Source organism: Haliotis rufescens, unplaced genomic scaffold, assembly GCF_023055435.1.
Source record: "Haliotis rufescens isolate VD_foot unplaced genomic scaffold, xgHalRufe1.0.p SCAF_10, whole genome shotgun sequence".
NCBI classification, from domain to species: domain Eukaryota; kingdom Metazoa; phylum Mollusca; class Gastropoda; order Lepetellida; family Haliotidae; genus Haliotis; species Haliotis rufescens.
The window spans coordinates 42,077,262-42,095,770 of NW_025963780.1; the positions used below are offsets into that span (position 1 = coordinate 42,077,262).

The following is an 18,509-nucleotide window of genomic DNA, read 5'->3' on the forward strand; positions in this document are numbered from 1 at the left end:
GTTTGAGGTTACGTGCCGGTATGTTTGAGGTATTGTGCTAGTATGTTTGAGGTAACGTGCAGGTATGTTTAAGGAAGCGTACTGGTATGTTTGAAGTAACGTGCTGGTATGTTTGTGGTAATGTGCAGGTATGTTTGAGGTATTGTGCTAGTATATTTGAGGTAACGTGCAGGTATGTTTAAGGTAACGTGCTGGTATGTATGAGGTAACGTGCTGGCATGTTTGAGGTAACGTGCTGGTATGTTTGAGATAATGTGCCGGTATGTTTGAGGTTACGTGCAGGTATGTTTGAGATAACATACCGGTATGTTTGAGGTAACATTCTGGTATGTTTGAGGTAACGTGCTGGCATGTATGAGGTAACGTGCTGGTATGTTTGAGGTTACGTGCCGGTATGTTTGAGGTATTGTGCTAGTATATTTGAGGTAACGTGCAGGTATGTTTAAGGAAGCGTACTGGTATGTTTGAAGTAACGTGCTGGCATGTTTGTGGTAATGTGCAGGTATGTTTGAGGTATTGTGCTAGTATATTTGAGGTAACGTGCAGGTATGTTTAAGGAAGCGTACTGGTATGTTTGAAGTAACGTGCTGGCATGTTTGTGGTAATGTGCTGGTATGTTTGAGGTAATGTGCTGGCATGTATGAGGTAATGTGCTGGTATGTTTGAGGTTACGTGCCGGTATGTTTGAGGTATTGTGCTAGTATGTTTGAGGTAACGTGCAGGTATGTTTGAGGTAACGTGCTGGCATGTATGAGGTAACGTGCTGGCTTGTTTGAGGTAACGTGCTGGTATGTTTGAGGTAATGTGCTGGTATGTTTGAGGTAACGTGCTGGCATGTATGAGGTAATGTGCTGGTATGTTTGAGGTTACGTGCCGGTATGTTTGAGGTATTGTGCTAGTATGTTTGAGGTAACGTGCTGGTATGTTTGAGGTAACGTGCTGGCATGTATGAGGTAACGTGCTGGCTTGTTTGAGGTAACGTGCTGGTATGTTTGAGGTAATGTGCAGGTATGTTTGTGGTAATGTGCTGGTATGTTTGAGGTAACGTGCCGGTATGTTTGAGATAATGTGCCGGTATGTTTGAGGTTACGTGCTGGTATGTTTAAGGAAGCGTACTGGTATGTTTGAGGTAACGTGCTGGTATGTTTGTGGTAACGTACTGGCATGTATGAGGTAATGTGCTGGTATGTTTGAGGTTACGTGCCGGTATGTTTGAGGTCTTGTGCTAGTATATTTGAGGTAACGTGCAGGTATGTTTAAGGAAGCGTACTGGTATGTTTGAGGTAACGTGCTGGTATGTTTGTGGTAACGTACTGGCATGTATGAGATAATGTGCTGGTATGTTTGAGGTTACGTGCCGGTATGTTTGAGGTATTGTGCTAGTATATTTGAGGTAACGTGCAGGTATGTTTAAGGAAGCGTACTGGTATGTTTGAGGTAACGTGCTGGTATGTTTGTGGTAACGTACTGGCATGTATGAGGTAATGTGCTGGTACGTTTAAGGTAACGTGCTGGTATGTTTAAGGTAACGTGCTTGTATGTTTAAGGTAACGTACTGGTATGTTTGAAGTAACGTGCTGGTATGTTTGTGGTAACGTACTGGTATGTTTGAGGTAATGTGCTGGTATGTTTGAAGTAACGTGCTGGTATGTTTGTGGTAACGTGCTGGTACGTTTAAGGTAACGTGCTTGTATGTTTAAGGTAACGTGCTGGTATTTTGAGATAACGTACAGGTGTTTGATGTAACATAATCGTATGTATGAGCCAGTTTGGAATAGAGGACACGAGGTAGGTGGGACTAGAGGACATGAGGGAGGTGGGACTAGGGGACATGAGAGATTTGGGACTAGAGGATACGAGGTAGGCGGGACTAGAGGGCATGAGAGATTTGAGACTAGAGGATACGAGGTAGGTGGGACTAGAGGACATGAGAGATTTGGGACTAGAGGATACGAGGTAGGTGGGACTAGAGGACATGAGAGATTTGGGACTAGAGGACACGAGGGAGGTGAGACTAGAGGGCATGTGACAGTTGGGACTAGAGGACACGAGGGAGGCAGGACTAGAGGACACGAGGGAGGCAGGACTAGAGGACATGAGAGATTTTGGGACAAGAGGACACGAGGGAGGTGGGACTAGAGGATACGAGGGAGGTGGGACTAGAGTGTATGAGAGATTTGGGACTAGAGGATACGAGGGAGGTGGGACTAGAGGACATGAGAGATTTGGGACTAGAGGACACGAGGGTGGTGAGACTAGAGGGCATGTGACAGTTGGGACTAGAGGACACGAGGGAGGTAGGACTAGAGGGCATGTGACAGTTGGGACAAGAGGACATGAGGGAGGTAGGACTAGAGGACACGAGGGAGGTGGGACTAGAGGGCATGTGACAGTTGGGACTAGAGGACACGAGGGAGGTGGGACTAGAGGGCATGTGACAGTTGGGACTAGAGGACACGAGGAAGGTAGGACTAGAGGACATGAGGGAGGTGGGACTAGAAGACATAAGGGAGGTGGGACTAGAGGACACGAGGGAGGTGGGACTAGAGGACATGAGGGAGGTGAGACTAGAGGACATGGGAGATTTGGGACTAGAGGACACGAGGGAGGTGGGATTAGGGGACACGAGGGAGGTGAGACTAGAGGAGATGAGACAGTTGGAACGAGAGGACACGAGAGGGTTGGGACGTGAGGACAAGAGAGAGTTGGGACTAGAGGACAAGAGAGAGTTGGGACTAGATGACACGAGAGGGTTGGGACGTGAGGACATGCGGCAGTAGGGACTTGAGGACATGTGACAGTTGGAACTAGAGAACAAGAGAGAGTTGGGACTAGAGGACAAGAGAGAGTTGAGACTAGAGGACAAGAGAGAGTAGGGACTAGAGGACACGAGGGAGGTCGGACTAGAGGACAAGAGAGAGTTGGGACTAGAGGACAAGAGAGAGTTGAGACTAGAGGACAAGAGAGAGTTGGGACGTGAGGACATGCGGCAGTAGGGACTTGGGGACATGTGACAGTTGGAACTAGGGGACATGAGAGAGGTTCGGACAAGAGGACGACAATCTTACGACGATTCCGCATAAGAGCCTACCGCCCCCTCCGTGGCATGGCCTTCCTCCCTCTACACCGTCAATGCAGATTACAATTGGCAAGAACTGTACGTCGGAGGCAGGAGCGTGATTAGGAAAGGGTGTTGTTTACAGAGGAAAGTCACTTCAATTATGGCCGAGTCCATGTTAATCGACGTAGGGGAGAGCGACTGACACCTAACTGCATCCAAGATGTGCACCCTTATGGTGAGACGGCGTCATGGTATGGGGCGGTATTTGTGGTCAGCGGACAACAAGGGTTGTCAACATCCGTGGAAATCAGACAGGCCAAAGATACAGAGATGAATTGTTGCGACCTGTTGAAATGCCATCCTTACATGGACAGACAATGGGTACCCTTTTGCAGCAGGATAATGCACGACCACATACCGCCAGACTTGTTCAGCAACATCTGCACAACGTTAACGTCAACGTATTGCCTTGGTCAGCATGTTCTCCAGACATGAATTCCATAGAGCATCCCTGTGATCATCTTGATCGACAGCTGGGACAACGCGTACCTCCCCCGGCAAGCAGACAGCAGCTTGAATAGGTTTTATTGGAGGAGTGGCGTAAAATTCCTGCAGACGTCACCCGGCGACTGACGACATCCATAAGGAGACGTATTTTTGCGTGCATTGATGAAGGGGGTGGTCACACACGCTATTAAGACCTGTCTTGTCACATGATTTAACTAATGAGTACTTTTTCAAATGGACTCGTGTTAATGTATTTTTTTATTTTGACCCCCATGTCTCTTTCGCTCTGCGCCGGCCTTATGTCAAGTGCACTATCGATATAACAATTGTGTACGGACCTCGAAAAATGATCCCTTTCATTAAAATAATCATGATAAAGTTAACACCTGTCTTTGTTTCTTTTCATGGAGCTACTGAACAAGGTGTACTGAACAAGGTGTACTGAACAGGGTGTACTGAACAAGGTGTACTGAACAGGGTGTACTGAACAAGGTGTACTGAACAAGGTGTACTGACCAAGGAGATAAGTTCCTTTCCCCGGTAGTTTAGTGACCAATCATTCACGTTATACATGTTTCACGAGTGTTACAATTTATTTATTCAGTTGGTTTCTTAACACAAGAAGCGACTCATTGCTAAGACTTGCACAGAACTGCGTCGGATTAGTTGCTGACGGCGATGCTCAACGTCACCCAGACAGGGTAGTGGTCGCTCACTGATTTCACCTGAAAACAAAACATAATACTTGACATTAAAGATGAAATAGAAATACATCATGTAATAAATATAGAATTATGAAACGACTGAATAGTTCTGGGCACCGATCCACAAAGCGATCTTAGCGCTACGACTATCGTAAGCCAGTGTTAAAGTATGGGGGTTACGATCACCTTAGTGCTAGGATGGCTTTGTGGAACGGGGCCCTGGTATCAGACGAGCGAAAGGAATATTCACGAGTTTCATAAAATTGGTATTACACGGGAGCGAGTTTAGTATTTTTTTTGTTACTTGGCATTAATGACTTTTATATCATTTCACTGTAGTGTGTGAAAATAGGCAGACACCAACGCGACCCACCGCACACTCCAACAGAATTTTACTTCAAACACGTCAAAAGGTGACACGTATAAATTTAATACCATACAATGGCCCTCCTTTAAACTTCAGGAGTCCGTTACACAAAGCTATCGTGCGTTAAAGTTCGCGTACGTCCCAGACAGACTTACGACTGTCGCTGCGCTACGGTTGGTTGGTTGGTTGTTTAACGCCACACTCAGCAATATTCAAGCTATATGACGGCGGTCTGTAAATAATCGAGTCTGGACAAGACAATCCAGTGATTAATATCATGAGCATCAATCCACGCAATTGGGATTGATGACATGCATCAACCAAGTCAGCGAGCCTGACCACCCGATCCCGCGCTGCGCTACGATCGCCTTGTGGGACGAAACCCTGCACCACAAAGTTTACAATCACCCAATTTGTGAGAATTCGTTGCCGGCGAAACAATGCGATGTGACGTCAGCCTATCAATAGTGTTGCTGGGGTCATCGCGTGTTCATGATCTCCTCTGGTTGATCTCTACACGCAATGTCGTTGAATTAGACAAGGGATGTTGAGAAGTTTCAATATTTGCAAATGAAACTTGTTCTCGCAGTACATAAGCACGCGCTTTGGTAAGAAAAACCGTGTAATGCCAGCTTATTGGTATTAAACACTATGTAATACCAGCTTATTGTTTTAAACACTGTGTAATACCAGCTTATTGTTATTAAACACTTTGTAATACCAGCGTATTGTAATACCAGCTTATTGTTATTAAACACTGTGTAATACCAGCTTATTGTTATTAAACACTGTGTAATACCAGCTCATTGTTATTAAACACTGTGTAATGCCAGCTTATTGTTATTAAACACTGTGTAATACCAGTTTATTGTTATTAAACACTGTGTAATACCAGCTTATTGTTATTAAACACTGTGTAATGCCAGCTTTTTGTTATTAAACACTATGTAATACCAGCTTATTGTTATTAAAAGGGTGATTTCTTCACGGGCAAGTAATAAAAAGTGTTTATTTCCCATAGAGTTAGAAATATCAGGGTTCATAAAAATCGTATGTGCATGAGTGCAAATAACGCGCACCAGTGTATTGTCAACGTCATCCGGACGACATTGTTGACGTCCTTCGACTCTTATTGTGACGTAAGGTCGGAATAACGTCATACTAGAAATGCCGTCTTAGCTGAAGATTGTTCATGTCATTCGACAATTGTGGTTTTTTTTCCATTGTTCTAAAGGGGGCTCGCAGGATCAAGAAATTACGGGTAATAAAGAAATTATTACACTCGTATGTGATTTTACGAAACTCATATACGGGAAATACAAGAATTCTGACACACGGTTCGTAAAATTAGTATGACACACAAGCTCATGTAATAATCGCTACTTAAGTAAGAATAAGAAAGGCTTCACGCTGTTGTCAGCGGTATTTCAGTTATAAAATAAAATAAAATATAAAAAATACAACTGTTTCAAATAAAACGCACTTCTATAGTGACCGTATTTTAATTGGAAGAGCATGTGAGAATATATGAAGGGTCAGCGTCCCTAAATCGATAAAAGGTCTGCTTTTAAAGGTTTTGCGGAAAGACAGCGGTCTAATAGGCATCTTCAAAGTGATATGCTAAATTAGGTACTTGGAGTTTAGATAACCCGTAACAAGAACTAGCAATGGCATTTCCTATCTGAAATACGTTTACATTACACTAACTGGCGATACACATTTTAGTTGTTTTTATTAACGTAACTTTATTTTCCTATCTAAAGAGTCAGTATCAATCGTTCACATGAATTAATCAGCAGTGGATCAGTCTTTTACCCTCTTACGGGTGAGGTGAAATAATGTTTAACGTCGCGATCAATATTAAAGCACTTATATAGCGACGCGTGCGTGCGTGCGTACGTGTGTGTGTGCGTGCGTGCGTGCGTGCGTGCGTGTGTGCGTGTGCTTGTACCAATGCCAGCCCACTGTGATATATAGCTCCACCTTGACATGGATACCCTACACAATATACTGACTCCAAGCTGACCAGTACTTGTTTTATCTCCTTAATGCCGAGCGTCAAGAAGGGTAACAACAAATGCCATCTTTTAACGTCAATTGGTATTAACGGGGATCGAACCACCGACCTTTAGCTGTCATCTTGTTAGGCGGAGACAGAAACCAATCAGTGATATTAATTGTAATATTTATTTATTTTCCAGATGATGCTGCATTTGACAATTCGTAACGAGAAGAAAGGTCAAAAGAGGGCGTTTCTCTGTTTTATGGCTCCTTTAACAGGCATTGCTTCCTCTGACCTCGGACTTACATACCTCCTTGGGGGTGAGACCGAACTCAGTTCCGAAGTGCTCGGTGTCAAAGGCAACCACGTGGCTCTTTAACTCAGCTCCGGCAACTATGATTCTGAAATAGTGAGTGAATGAGGGAGATGGGTTTAACGCCGAAAATAATTTCAGCTCTATGAATACGATTGAGCTAAATGTGGCGCAGACGGGTCTTCTGTCAACAGACCAGGGTTCTTAAACGGGGATGAATCGAAACTACAACATTCGGATCCTGGCATAACTAAGAGAGGCAACTCTGCACAACGAGATCACTGAACTAAGTTTATTTCGCGCCCAGTAATATTCCAGCTACATATACATGTAACGGCCCCCTGTAAATATGCAGACCTGGACCAGAAAATCCAGTGATTGATATGATGATCAACGTCCCACGTGGTCGAAGTACGGTGACACGAAATCAACCAAATCATCGACTGTTACTGCAAGATCGATATTGTTGCCTACGACAGACATAGTTATACACTGCCGGACAAAAGAAAGTATTCACCCGTGTTTGGTGGCTGAAAATGAAACTTACAATAAATGGCTATTCGATGGTGATGTATTTGATGCGGGTATCATAATTGTTGTTTGGTCCTTAATTTGCAGTATTTCGGAGAGATTTTCAGCCTAATAATTTTTTGACAACGTTTCTGATATTTTGGTCAAATCCAATTTTTGTGTGTATACTTTCTTTTGCCTGTCAGTTTATTTTACTGGGGACCAATTCTAACCCGGAAGTCCTACTGGGTAAACCATTCCTATTAAACTTAAACTGATTTAACCTAGGCCCGGATTAACGGATGAAGGTATTTCAACATCGATATTCACCTGCGTTTCCAACACTAAGCGTCCGCATATGCGGTTTCCGGATTAAAGAGATTCTCGCTTACCTGTCGTAGGTGCAGCTGCTGGCGGCCGTCGTGGTGTCCTCGCTGTCTTTGATGAGGGACCAGAACGTTTCTGTATCTGTGAACAGCCGCAACTTCTTCCTCTCCGTCGCCGTCACGTAGCTGCAGTCGGCGTTCATGTCGCCCATGATGACGACGTTCTGTGAAACAGTGCATTAGACAGAAAATCCCCGAAATCCTTTCTGTAATTATAAGAGCTATTAGCGAGAAGCAAAGTCCACTGCACGATCCCGAGTGTCACATGAGCAGGTGTTTGAGAATCGCTATCATTGTGTTTATACCAAGTGTTCGCGAAAAGGGGACACCTGTCACAAACACATGCAAAGACAAGTCAAATATTAACTTGAAAAGACAAGGAAACATAATGGTACAAGTCAAACTAGGGAATATGTTTTTAACAAAAGCAATGTCTTTGGGTGTAGGTACTGATCTCACGTATTAGAATCACCCAGTTTACTGCAGGAGTGTCACACACAGAGATGTGCAGATATCTAGGACGTGATTAATTTCAAAGAACTCATACTTTTTAACCAGACAGACGATATCAGCACTGATAGGGTAAATGGTTCTTGAAAACTAAAACGTTGTAAATTGAGGTTTTTAGGTTATTGTTATTGAGGGTTCTTGGGGTTCTTGAAATTTCAACTTTTGTATCTTGAAATTTCAACATAGCATCTAAGTTGAAATTTGAAGGTATAATCTTAAAATTTCAACTTATTATCTTGAAATTTCAAGATCCTTAACTTGATATTTCAAATTAGTATCTTGAAATTTCAACATGACTTCTTGAAATTTCAAGAAAAAAAACAGAAATACAAATTGTCCTTAAAGGCTTCCGTACGAAAATTGCAGCTTAATGAAAGTGTAGAACAAAATTCAGTAAAGATAAGGGTTAATTAAAATAAAGCTTTCTTTGATACTGAGTATTGTAGCCCAAATCCAAAATATTGGCTCCAAGGCAGATTGTGTTTTTTATGGCAATTTACTGACTTTTTACGTGTGTTGATCATGATGTTGCTTGCTACTTTTGTTTCTTTTGAACTGAAAGGATGCTGAAGACACAGGGGAGGGTGGGTAGGGATTTTACGTGCGCCTCATACCGGAGACGCGTTCTAGACAATCTGTGAGTGAGTAAGTGAGTTGACTTTAACGCCGCTTTGAACAGTCCAGTTATATCACGGCGTGTCATCTTGATATGGGAGGAAAGACCGAAGTGATGCAGGTCACAGACGTTTACCACTTCGGCGAAACCCACGAGCACGGTAAAGGAAAAAGACAAACCTGGAAAGATGATCGGGGCGAACCGGGTTTCGAACCCACACTCATAGGTTTAAAGCGGGCCCAAGGGACACAACTCTGCACAGCAAACTGTGACGCCTAAGACGACTGGGCCACCCGTGCCCCAAGACAATTCTGTCATTTTGTGGGGTGAAATGAAGTTTAAGTCGTTTTTGAGATTATTTCAATCACGTAGCGACTTACACGCACGTGTGTTTGGTTACTGTCCTAGTTTGCCAGTTTAATAGTGCTAGCTCACTGAGATACCGCACCCGTTATTAGAGTATCTGACCAAAACTGAAACGTCAAAAAATCACGAAAACAAATGCATTGTCCAAAGCAACAACCTAACGTCCTCTCATGCTCTAAATAAGTGTCTCTGTGGTTGCCAAGGGAAGATTGTACACTCTTCAGTCAGAGCATTGCCGAGGTCCTGTAGTGTTACCGGATGGACTTGGCGTCGTGAGAGGGCGACCTGCAGCTCGTTCCACATGTGTTCGATAGGGTTGAGGTGTGGTGACCGGGCTGGTGTCTACATGCGGACAATGGTCTCCTTACCTAAGTAGGCATCAACGAGCCTGGCACGATGGGGTCGTGCGTTATCGTCCATGAGGATGAAGTCCGGTCCGATTTCACCCGTATAAGATCTCACGTACACATCTATAATAGAATGTCATCCCCGTAGCGCACACACCTGTCATCGTTGACATGGAGATTGGTTCTTCCAGCTCTGCAGATCTCACATGGAGATTGGTTCTTCCAGCTCTGCAGATCCCACATGGAGATTGATTCTTCCAGCTCTGCAGATCTCACATGGAGATTGGTTCTTCCAGCTCTGCAGATCCCACATGGAGTTTGATTCTTCCAGCTCTGCAGATCCCACATGGAGATTGGTTCTTCCAGCTCTGCAGATCCCACATGGAGATTGGTTCTTCCAGCTCTGCAGATCTCACATGGAGATGGGTTCTTCCAGCTCTGCAGATCTCACATGGAGATTGGTTCTTCCAGCTCTGCAGATCCCACTCCAAATCATGATTGAACCCCCTCCATAGTGGTCATGAGCGGCTATTTTGGAATCCTGAAATGTTTCTACTTGGCTACGCCACACTCAGGCACGACGATCTGTGAAGTCTACTCAGTATTTCGATTCATCAGTGAAAAGTACTGGAGGCCAGTCCCAGTCTGTCCAATTGACGTGATCTTCAGCCCAATCCAAACGTGATTCATTGCCTGTGATATCAGGTAAGTGGGATGCGTAAGCATGCCCTCCGTGACCGGAGACCAGCCTCACGGAGACGATTACACGCGGTTAGCAGAAACGTTAACGCTACATGCGTTCCGCATGTCATTTCTGAGTGTGGTGGTAGTCACGAAGTGATGACGTCTTGCTGCAATCAGGAGAAACCTGTCTCCCCGCTGTGTGGAGGTATGCTGTCGACCGCCTGCGTGTGGCTGGGTAGCTGATCCAAATATCTGGTGTCGAAACCCATTTCTGGTGTCCCCCACCGTGATATTGCTAGAATATAGCTGAACGCGCCATAAAACCATACTCATTCACTCAATTAATCAATCAATCAATGATACTTGGCAAACTTTGACTAGTACACTTATGATATATTTAGAAACCATATAATAAACACATTGACAGTACCTCAGTATTGAAGAAAGCTTTGGCGTCGGTGTACACTGCCGTCATGGCGTCCAGCTCCCCCACAGCGTCTGAGGGCTTGATGTGCACCCCGGTCAGAGCCATCCGCAGAGGTCCTGGACCAACAATAACACCACGTGGTAGTGGACATGGCTAAAAGTAGTTAAAATATTTTTACATATATTATAACTGTTCTCACCCCCGATGTTCTCGCCACCTCTGTCAAGCCAATACATCTCTAAATATACTCTCGACACCTCTGCTAAGTCAATACATCTCTAAATATACTCTCGACACCAGTCTCAAGTCAAGACATCTCTAAATATACTCTCGACACCTCTCTCAAGTCAACACATCTGTGAATATACTCTCGACACCTCTCTCAAGTCAATACATCTGTGAAGACATCTCTAAATATACTCTCGACACCTCTCTTGAGTCAATACATCTCTAAATATATTCTCATCACCTCTCTCAAGTCAATACATCTCTAAATATACTCTCATCACCTCTCTCAAGTCAATACATCTCTAAATATACTCTCGACACCTCTCTCAAGTCGAGAAATCTCTAAATATACTCTCGACACCTCTCTCAAGTCAAGACATCTGTGAATATACTCTCGACACCTCTCTCAAGTCAACACATCTGTGAATATACTCTCGACACCTCTCTCAAGTCAATACATCTGTGAAGACATCTCTAAATATACTCTCGACACCTCTCTTGAGTCAATACATCTCTAAATATACTCTCATCACCTCTCTCAAGTCAATACATCTCTAAATATACTCTCATCACCTCTGTCAAGCCAATACATCTCTAAATATACTCTCATCACCTCTGCTAAGTCAATACATCTCTAAATATACTCTCGCCACCAGTCTCAAGTCAAGACATCTCTAAATATACTCTCATCACCTCTCTCAAGTCAATACATCTCTAAATATACCCTCGACACCTCTCTCAAGTCAAGACATCTCTAAATATACTCTCGACACCTCTCTCAAGTCAACACATCTGTGAATATACTCTCGACACCTCTCTCAAGTCAATACATCTGTGAAGACATCTCTAAATATACTCTCGACACCTCTCTTGAGTCAATACATCTCTAAATATATTCTCATCACCTCTCTCAAGTCAATACATCTCTAAATATACTCTCATCACCTCTCTCAAGTCAATACATCTCTAAATATACCCTCGACACCTCTCTCAAGTCAAGACATCTCTAAATATACTCTCGACACCTCTCTCAAGTCAACACATCTGTGAATATACTCTCGACACCTCTCTCAAGTCAATACATCTGTGAAGACATCTCTAAATATACTCTCGACACCTCTCTTGAGTCAATACATCTCTAAATATACTCTCATCACCTCTCTCAAGTCAATACATCTCTAAATATACTCTCATCACCTCTGTCAAGCCAATACATCTCTAAATATACTCTCATCACCTCTGCTAAGTCAATACATCTCTAAATATACTCTCGCCACCAGTCTCAAGTCAAGACATCTCTAAATATACTCTCGACACCTCTCTCAAGTCAATACATCTCTAAATATACTCTCGACACCTCTCTCAAGTCAAGACATCTCTAAATATACTCTCGACACCTCTCTCAAGTCAACACCTCTGTGAATATACTCTCGACACCTCTCTCAAGTCAATACATCTGTGAAGACATCTCTAAATATACTCTCGACACCTCTCTTGAGTCAATACATCTCTAAAAATATATTCTCATCACCTCTCTCAAGTCAATACATCTCTAAATATACTCTCATCACCTCTGTCAAGCCAATACATCTCTAAATATACTCTCATCACCTCTGCTAAGTCAATACATCTCTAAATATACTCTCGCCACCAGTCTCAAGTCAAGACATCTCTAAATATACTCTCGACACCTCTCTCAAATCAAGACATCTCTAAATATCCTCTCGACACCTCTCTCAAGTCAAGACATCTCTAAATATACTCTCGACACCTCTCTCAAGTCAACACATCTGTGAATATACTCTCGACACCTCTCTCAAGTCAATACATCTGTGAAGACATCTCTAAATATACTCTCGACACCTCTCTTGAGTCAATACATCTCTAAATATATTCTCATCACCTCTCTCAAGTCAATACATCTCTAAATATACTCTCATCACCTCGCTCAAGTCAATACATCTCTAAATTTACTCTCGACACCTCTCCCAAGTCAATACATCTCTGAATATACTCTCATCACCTCTCTCAAGTCAATACATCTGTGAATATACTTTCGACTCTCTCTCAAGTCAAGACATCTCTAAATATACTTTCGACACCTCTCTTGAGTCAATACATCTCTAAATATATTCTCATCACCTATCTCAAGTCAATACATCTCTAAATATACTCTCATCACCTCTCTCAAGTCAATACATCTCTAAATATACTCTCGACACCTCTCTCAAGTCAATACATCTCTGAATATACTCTCATCACCTCTCTCAAGTCAATACATCTCTAAATATACTCTCGACTCTCTCTCAAATCAAGACATCTCTAAATATACTCTCATCACCTCTCTCAAGTCAATACATCTCTTAATATACTCTCGACACCTCTCTCAAGTCAATACATCTCTAAATATACTCTCGACTCTCTGTCAAGGCAAGAAATCTCTAAATATACTCTCGACACCTCGCTCAAGTCAATACATCTCTAAATATACTCTCGACTCTCTGTCAAGGCAAGAAATCTCTAAATATACTCTCGACACCTCGCTCAAGTCAATACATCTCTAATTATACTCACCCCCAGTTGTTCTCGCCACCTCTATGAGGACACTGTAAGGTTCTCTTTCAAACAGATCGGAAGTGTCGTTGTACAGTGCGGTGCGGATGAGCTTTACCTTGTCCGTTCTACAACGAGAAGGTGCTCACCGTATTTCCTCATCAGTGTGAACATAGCCTTTAACACTTCATTCAATACAAAACAACTGGTCTCGATAATCGAAGCATCAAAGATAATCAAAGATTTTTTCTTGAAGGAAGAGGACAACAGAATATATAACATCGACGGATTGCAACTCTGTAAAGCGCAATTTAAACACTTAGTCGTCCACCAATTAAGACATGAAGTTGTACAATGTAAATACATACTTGGCAGCGGAACATTATATTAAATAAATGAGATGAGGTGAGGTGAAACGCTCCACTCACTATAACACCTATAATGTCGGCTAAATTGGATGAACACAGAGGAATACAGCTTTCCCATATCATCTTTCTGTACAAGTGGAGTTCATATTTCACACGACCGCCTCCGTGGCCTAGTGGGTAGAGCGTATGCCCGGAGATCGGTGGGTGGGTGGTTCGATCCCCTGATCGCATAATAACAAAATACGTTGAAAGATTGCGTTGTATACCCTGCCGGGCCCTCAGTATTTGGGGGATATAAAAAAAGTCGTGTCCCCTCAGAGTCAGTAGCATGTGTCTGTGTGGGGTATCCATGTTAAACTGCGACACGGTATTTGAGTGCCAGCGCGCACTCACACTCACACACAAACACACGTTGTAAATAAGCTGAACGCGACTTTAAACACATTTCTCACCTCATATTGTACACAGAAACCTACAGTGAACTTAATACATCATCGGTTAAAATATTGCTCTTACACATTTAAGACAAGACTGGTTAAGTTGTCGCTATTCGCTGTGCAAACATGCTATCACTTCAACGTCCCAGGATCTTTTGGTCTGGTTCGAATCCAAAATTCAACCCATTGGTAATTCTTGGTTATCAAAACCAAGGTGCTCATAGGTTTCGTCCAAGTGGCAAGCGCCTTCGACCTGCGACACGTATGGCTTGCCTCCCATATCAAGCAAACACTGTGATATGACAGAATGTTGTTCAAATCTACCTTAAAATTACAATCACACACAGATGAGCTTGCTGCTGTGCTGATTCGACGAGACGGTGTAGCGGAGATAAGTCAAGCTTCTGACAAAAGGCCCATGAAAGAGTGAGTGAGTGTATAACGCCGCTTTGAACAGTATCCCAGTCATATCACGGCGTGTCAGCTTAATGTAGGAGGAAAGCCCGAAGTGATGCAGGTCTCAGACTTTTATCGCTTTGGTGAAACCCACGAGCACGTGTATGGTGCTGACAAACCTAGCAAATCGTGGCGAACCGGGATTCGAACCCACAATCATAGGTTTCTGGCGTGCCCATAAAAGATGTTCCATAAATACTGTTTACTTACTTGTAGTAATACACGTATTGTTCTTTCGACGACGTTCTCCCAAGTCTGGCACTGGCACTGTAGGCGAATTTCACATCCGAGTTGCTGCAACGATAATTCAGAATTATATCACTTTACAGCTACATCTGAGGTCGGTATTACCGCAATTCAACCGGTCAGACTTAATTACATATGATGAACGTCTGGACATTGCAGAATGACCAGCAACGACAAATTAATGCTGAACGCAATATGGCATGGCAGTAGTGGTTTAGTGATTTAATTGCTTTCCCTTGAGTCCGTTGAGGTTGGGTTCGAGTCTCAGGTTTAATTAATACCTGGGTCCATCGAGTGTTAATTGTAATTAGACAAAAATATTTGTTTAAGATCGCTCGAAAATTAAGTGTAACATCTCAAAATGTTTTAAGGTTCCAAGGGTATATGCGGCGGTCGGGTAGCCTAGTGGTTAAATCAATCGCTCGTCACGCCGAAGACCCGGGTTCGATTCCCGACATGGGTACAATGTGTGAAGCCCATTTCTGGTGTCCCCCGCCGTGATATTGCTGGAATATTGCTAAAAGCGGCGTAAAACCATACTCACTGGTTAGTAATGATCCAGCAATATCACGGCGGGGGTCACCAGAAATTGGCTTCACACACTCACTCACTCCAAGGGTATATTTAGGACACAGCTTCACTCACCTGTTGAGAAGGGTGAGCAGTTTCTGCATGCTTTTACCGCTTTTGTCACGTACCTCCTGTATCAGGATGACGTCATAGGCCAGCATGATCTGCAATACGTAATATCGTACAATGGCAATGTAGTATATCGAAAACACACTTAGGGGACACAGGTGGCCCAGTCGTCTGAGGCGCCGCAATTCGCTGTGCAGAAGTAGCGTCCATGAGCACGGCAGAAACCTGTCGTTGTTGGTTTCGAATCCCGGTTCACCCAGATTATGTTTCTAGGTTTGGCACCATACCCGTGTTCGTGGGATTCACCAAGGGGGTCTGAGACCTGCATCACTTCGGACTTTCCTCCCACAATCAGATAACACGACGTGATATAAGTGGAATTCTGTTCATAGCCACACCCCACTCGCTCAAAGAGACATTTATGGAAAACAGGTAATAGTTTGTTAATATGTTTGTTTGTATTTAACGCCGCACTCCAGCCATATGACGCCGGTCTGTAAATAATCGCGTCTGGAACAGACAATCCTGTGATTGACATCATGAGCATCGATCCATGCAATTGGAATACGATGACATGCAACAACCAAGTCAGCGAGCCTGACCACCCGATCCCGTTACTCGCCTCTTACGACAAGCATAGTCGCCCGGGATAGGGGTCGTAAAATAGGATTAATCGGCCATATCACCCAGACAGCGCGGGTCGCCACAAATGTTTGTTTGTTGTTTAGCGCAAGCAATATTCCAGCTATATGACCTGTAAATAACCGAGTGTGGACCAGACAAACCAGTGATTGATATGATGAGCCATGTCCCACGCAATCAACCGAAGCAAAGTGTGGATCCAATTCTTCTAGGACTTCTACGGGGGAGTGGCTTATGCTGTCAATCACCTCATTTTCTGACTTGATTGTTTACATGAAGTACATTCGTTGTGTGTAGCCTGAGCATAATCTATTCACATAATATATTTCATTGCAATATATCTCAAAACCATGCGAACGCAACATTTATTATGAAAAATATATTTTTACTATCACCGGGTACTATAAACTGTACGTATTACTGATACTCGATCAATATGCAAGGCAGCGCCCGTACAATATATAGCCCCACCACGAGCCAATAATACAATCATAGTGATTTATACTGCGCGATGTTCCTTGAAATACTGAATACTATTATTAAGTAATTACCTCGTAATCGATAACAATATGTCTATTGGCGACATACATAATCCACGCATTGCCGGCATGTATTGATATGAAATATCCCGGGTTATTCACTTGCATATATCTGCGAATCAACATTTCCAGACACATTGCCGGCATGTATTGATATGAAATATCCCGGGTTATTCACCTGCATATATCTGTGAATCAACATTTCCAGATCTGGAGCAACATGGTATTCATATTTTTCAAATTGTATATTTTCTATGAAATATTTATGAATCAAAATACAATTCTAATGGCAACCTACATGTACGTGTGTAATTTCATTGTCAAAGTTTTTCAAATGTTTGGAATTCAATATTGCAATACCGGATTCATCAAATATTCGTCTTCACAATTTGTCACATATTCACATCGACACAATACAATACAATACAATAAAATACAATACAATTGTTGAATTACAAATAACATCATGATCTTGTGGTTCATTTTGAAAGGATTGTCTGAAATCCAAAGAATTAAGGTGTACATGCTTGTCTGAACTAAATGGAATGAAAATATTCTTAATGTGACAAGTATTCTTTACTCGTTAGTTAAGGCCATCAAGCGGTTTCAGAAGTCGTTTCGTCATTTTCGATTTGCCCCCCTTTGCCGTTCCAGGATACGCTGGTCTCCAATCAATTCGAATTTGTATGTTTTGTTCCATGGGGTGTCAGCATCGAACAACGTTTTGATCAACTCAAATTTTCGTAGAAAGAGCATGCTCGATTGTACCCCAATAATTGTAGACACACACCATGGCTGGAAGGCGCTGCTGGAATAGTGCTCGACATGAAGGGAAAGTTGCCTATAGGAAAGTTCAAGTCACTTAACTCAACTCTCTCACTCTTTCGACATTCCGACAGTCTACCTTTTTTATGTTGTTCATCACCACCGTGTTCCCAGCCTTGGTCAAGCCAAACACCTGGATGTTGAATGCCCCTACCACCAGCTTGTCCGCCCCACCCTCGGGAACAGTGACGGCACAGGGGGAGACGCGGGCAGACAGGGCTAGGAGAAGGCCGCTTAGAAACATCGTCCTTGAGAGAGGTTCCTTGTCAACGTTGTGTCTGTGAATGTTGCACCTGTTGAGCCGAGTGACGCTCTGCCTCCGATTCACCAGCTTATATAGGCAGCTCAACTCCCAGATATGGTTACAACAGTTTATACACGCTGGCATTGAAATTCATATGCACAACAGGATCAAAGCTTTACTGAAACGATATTTGCAAAGTTACCTCTCCGAGAGGAAAGGGTTCACTTTCCTTGTGGAAATATCGCTTGCAGTACACGATCAGAAGGGGGTGGTTGCAGGAACGTCTGGTCCTCGCTAATGGAATCATTATATGAAGCTTCCAATTCGCAAACACCCCCGTATGACGCGGTCGGGGATCGAACCCCGGACCTTCCTGTCCACATACAAGTAAGCCAGGTCACAATTACTAACCACTTACATCAGATATGCATGGGGTTCTCGCAAGCTATCTTCCACGGGATCCCAACGAGGTTGTTGTGAGTATAGATAAATGTAATAATTCGTATTCAAGAAAACGCAAAAACAAATTTAA

At 43.1% G+C, this 18,509-nt stretch overlaps 2 protein-coding genes across 2 annotated transcripts; both read right to left on the reverse strand.

The window, feature by feature from the left end:
• Positions 1–2,086: 2,086 nt before the first annotated feature.
• Positions 2,087–3,034, reverse strand: LOC125374748 (putative protein TPRXL). The gene has a single exon (XM_048386139.1). It carries the CDS (start codon positions 3,032–3,034, stop codon positions 2,087–2,089), a length of 948 nt encoding a protein of 315 aa, XP_048242096.1.
• A 1,145-nt stretch (positions 3,035–4,179) lies between these two features.
• On the reverse strand, positions 4,180–18,023 carry LOC124146726 (deoxyribonuclease-1-like). The gene is made up of 8 exons (XM_048391853.1): positions 17,813–18,023; positions 15,734–15,822; positions 15,053–15,136; positions 13,603–13,709; positions 10,804–10,916; positions 7,857–8,014; positions 6,952–7,042; positions 4,180–4,293 (listed from the first exon to the last, which is right to left on the reverse strand). Exons 1-8 carry the CDS (start codon positions 17,975–17,977, stop codon positions 4,231–4,233), a joined length of 870 nt encoding a protein of 289 aa, XP_048247810.1. The 5' UTR covers positions 17,978–18,023; the 3' UTR covers positions 4,180–4,230.
• Between the last annotated feature and the right edge of the window lie 486 nt (positions 18,024–18,509).

What these genes read in the sequence shown, in the direction of transcription:
- LOC125374748 (XM_048386139.1), bottom strand. Translation starts at nt 3,034, where the DNA reads ATGTCCCCTAGTTCCAACTGTCACATGTCCCCAAGTCCCTACTGCCGC.
- LOC124146726 (XM_048391853.1), bottom strand. Translation starts at nt 17,977, where the DNA reads ATGTTTCTAAGCGGCCTTCTCCTAGCCCTGTCTGCCCGCGTCTCCCCC. An exon ending in AGCAGCTGCACCTACGACAG is followed by an intron (nt 7,043 to 7,856) that starts GTAAGCGAGAAT and finishes TCACTATTTCAG; the next exon opens with AATCATAGTTGCCGGAGCTG. An exon ending in TCGGTCTCACCCCCAAGGAG is followed by an intron (nt 4,294 to 6,951) that starts GTATGTAAGTCC and finishes TTTTGTTTTCAG; the next exon opens with GTGAAATCAGTGAGCGACCA.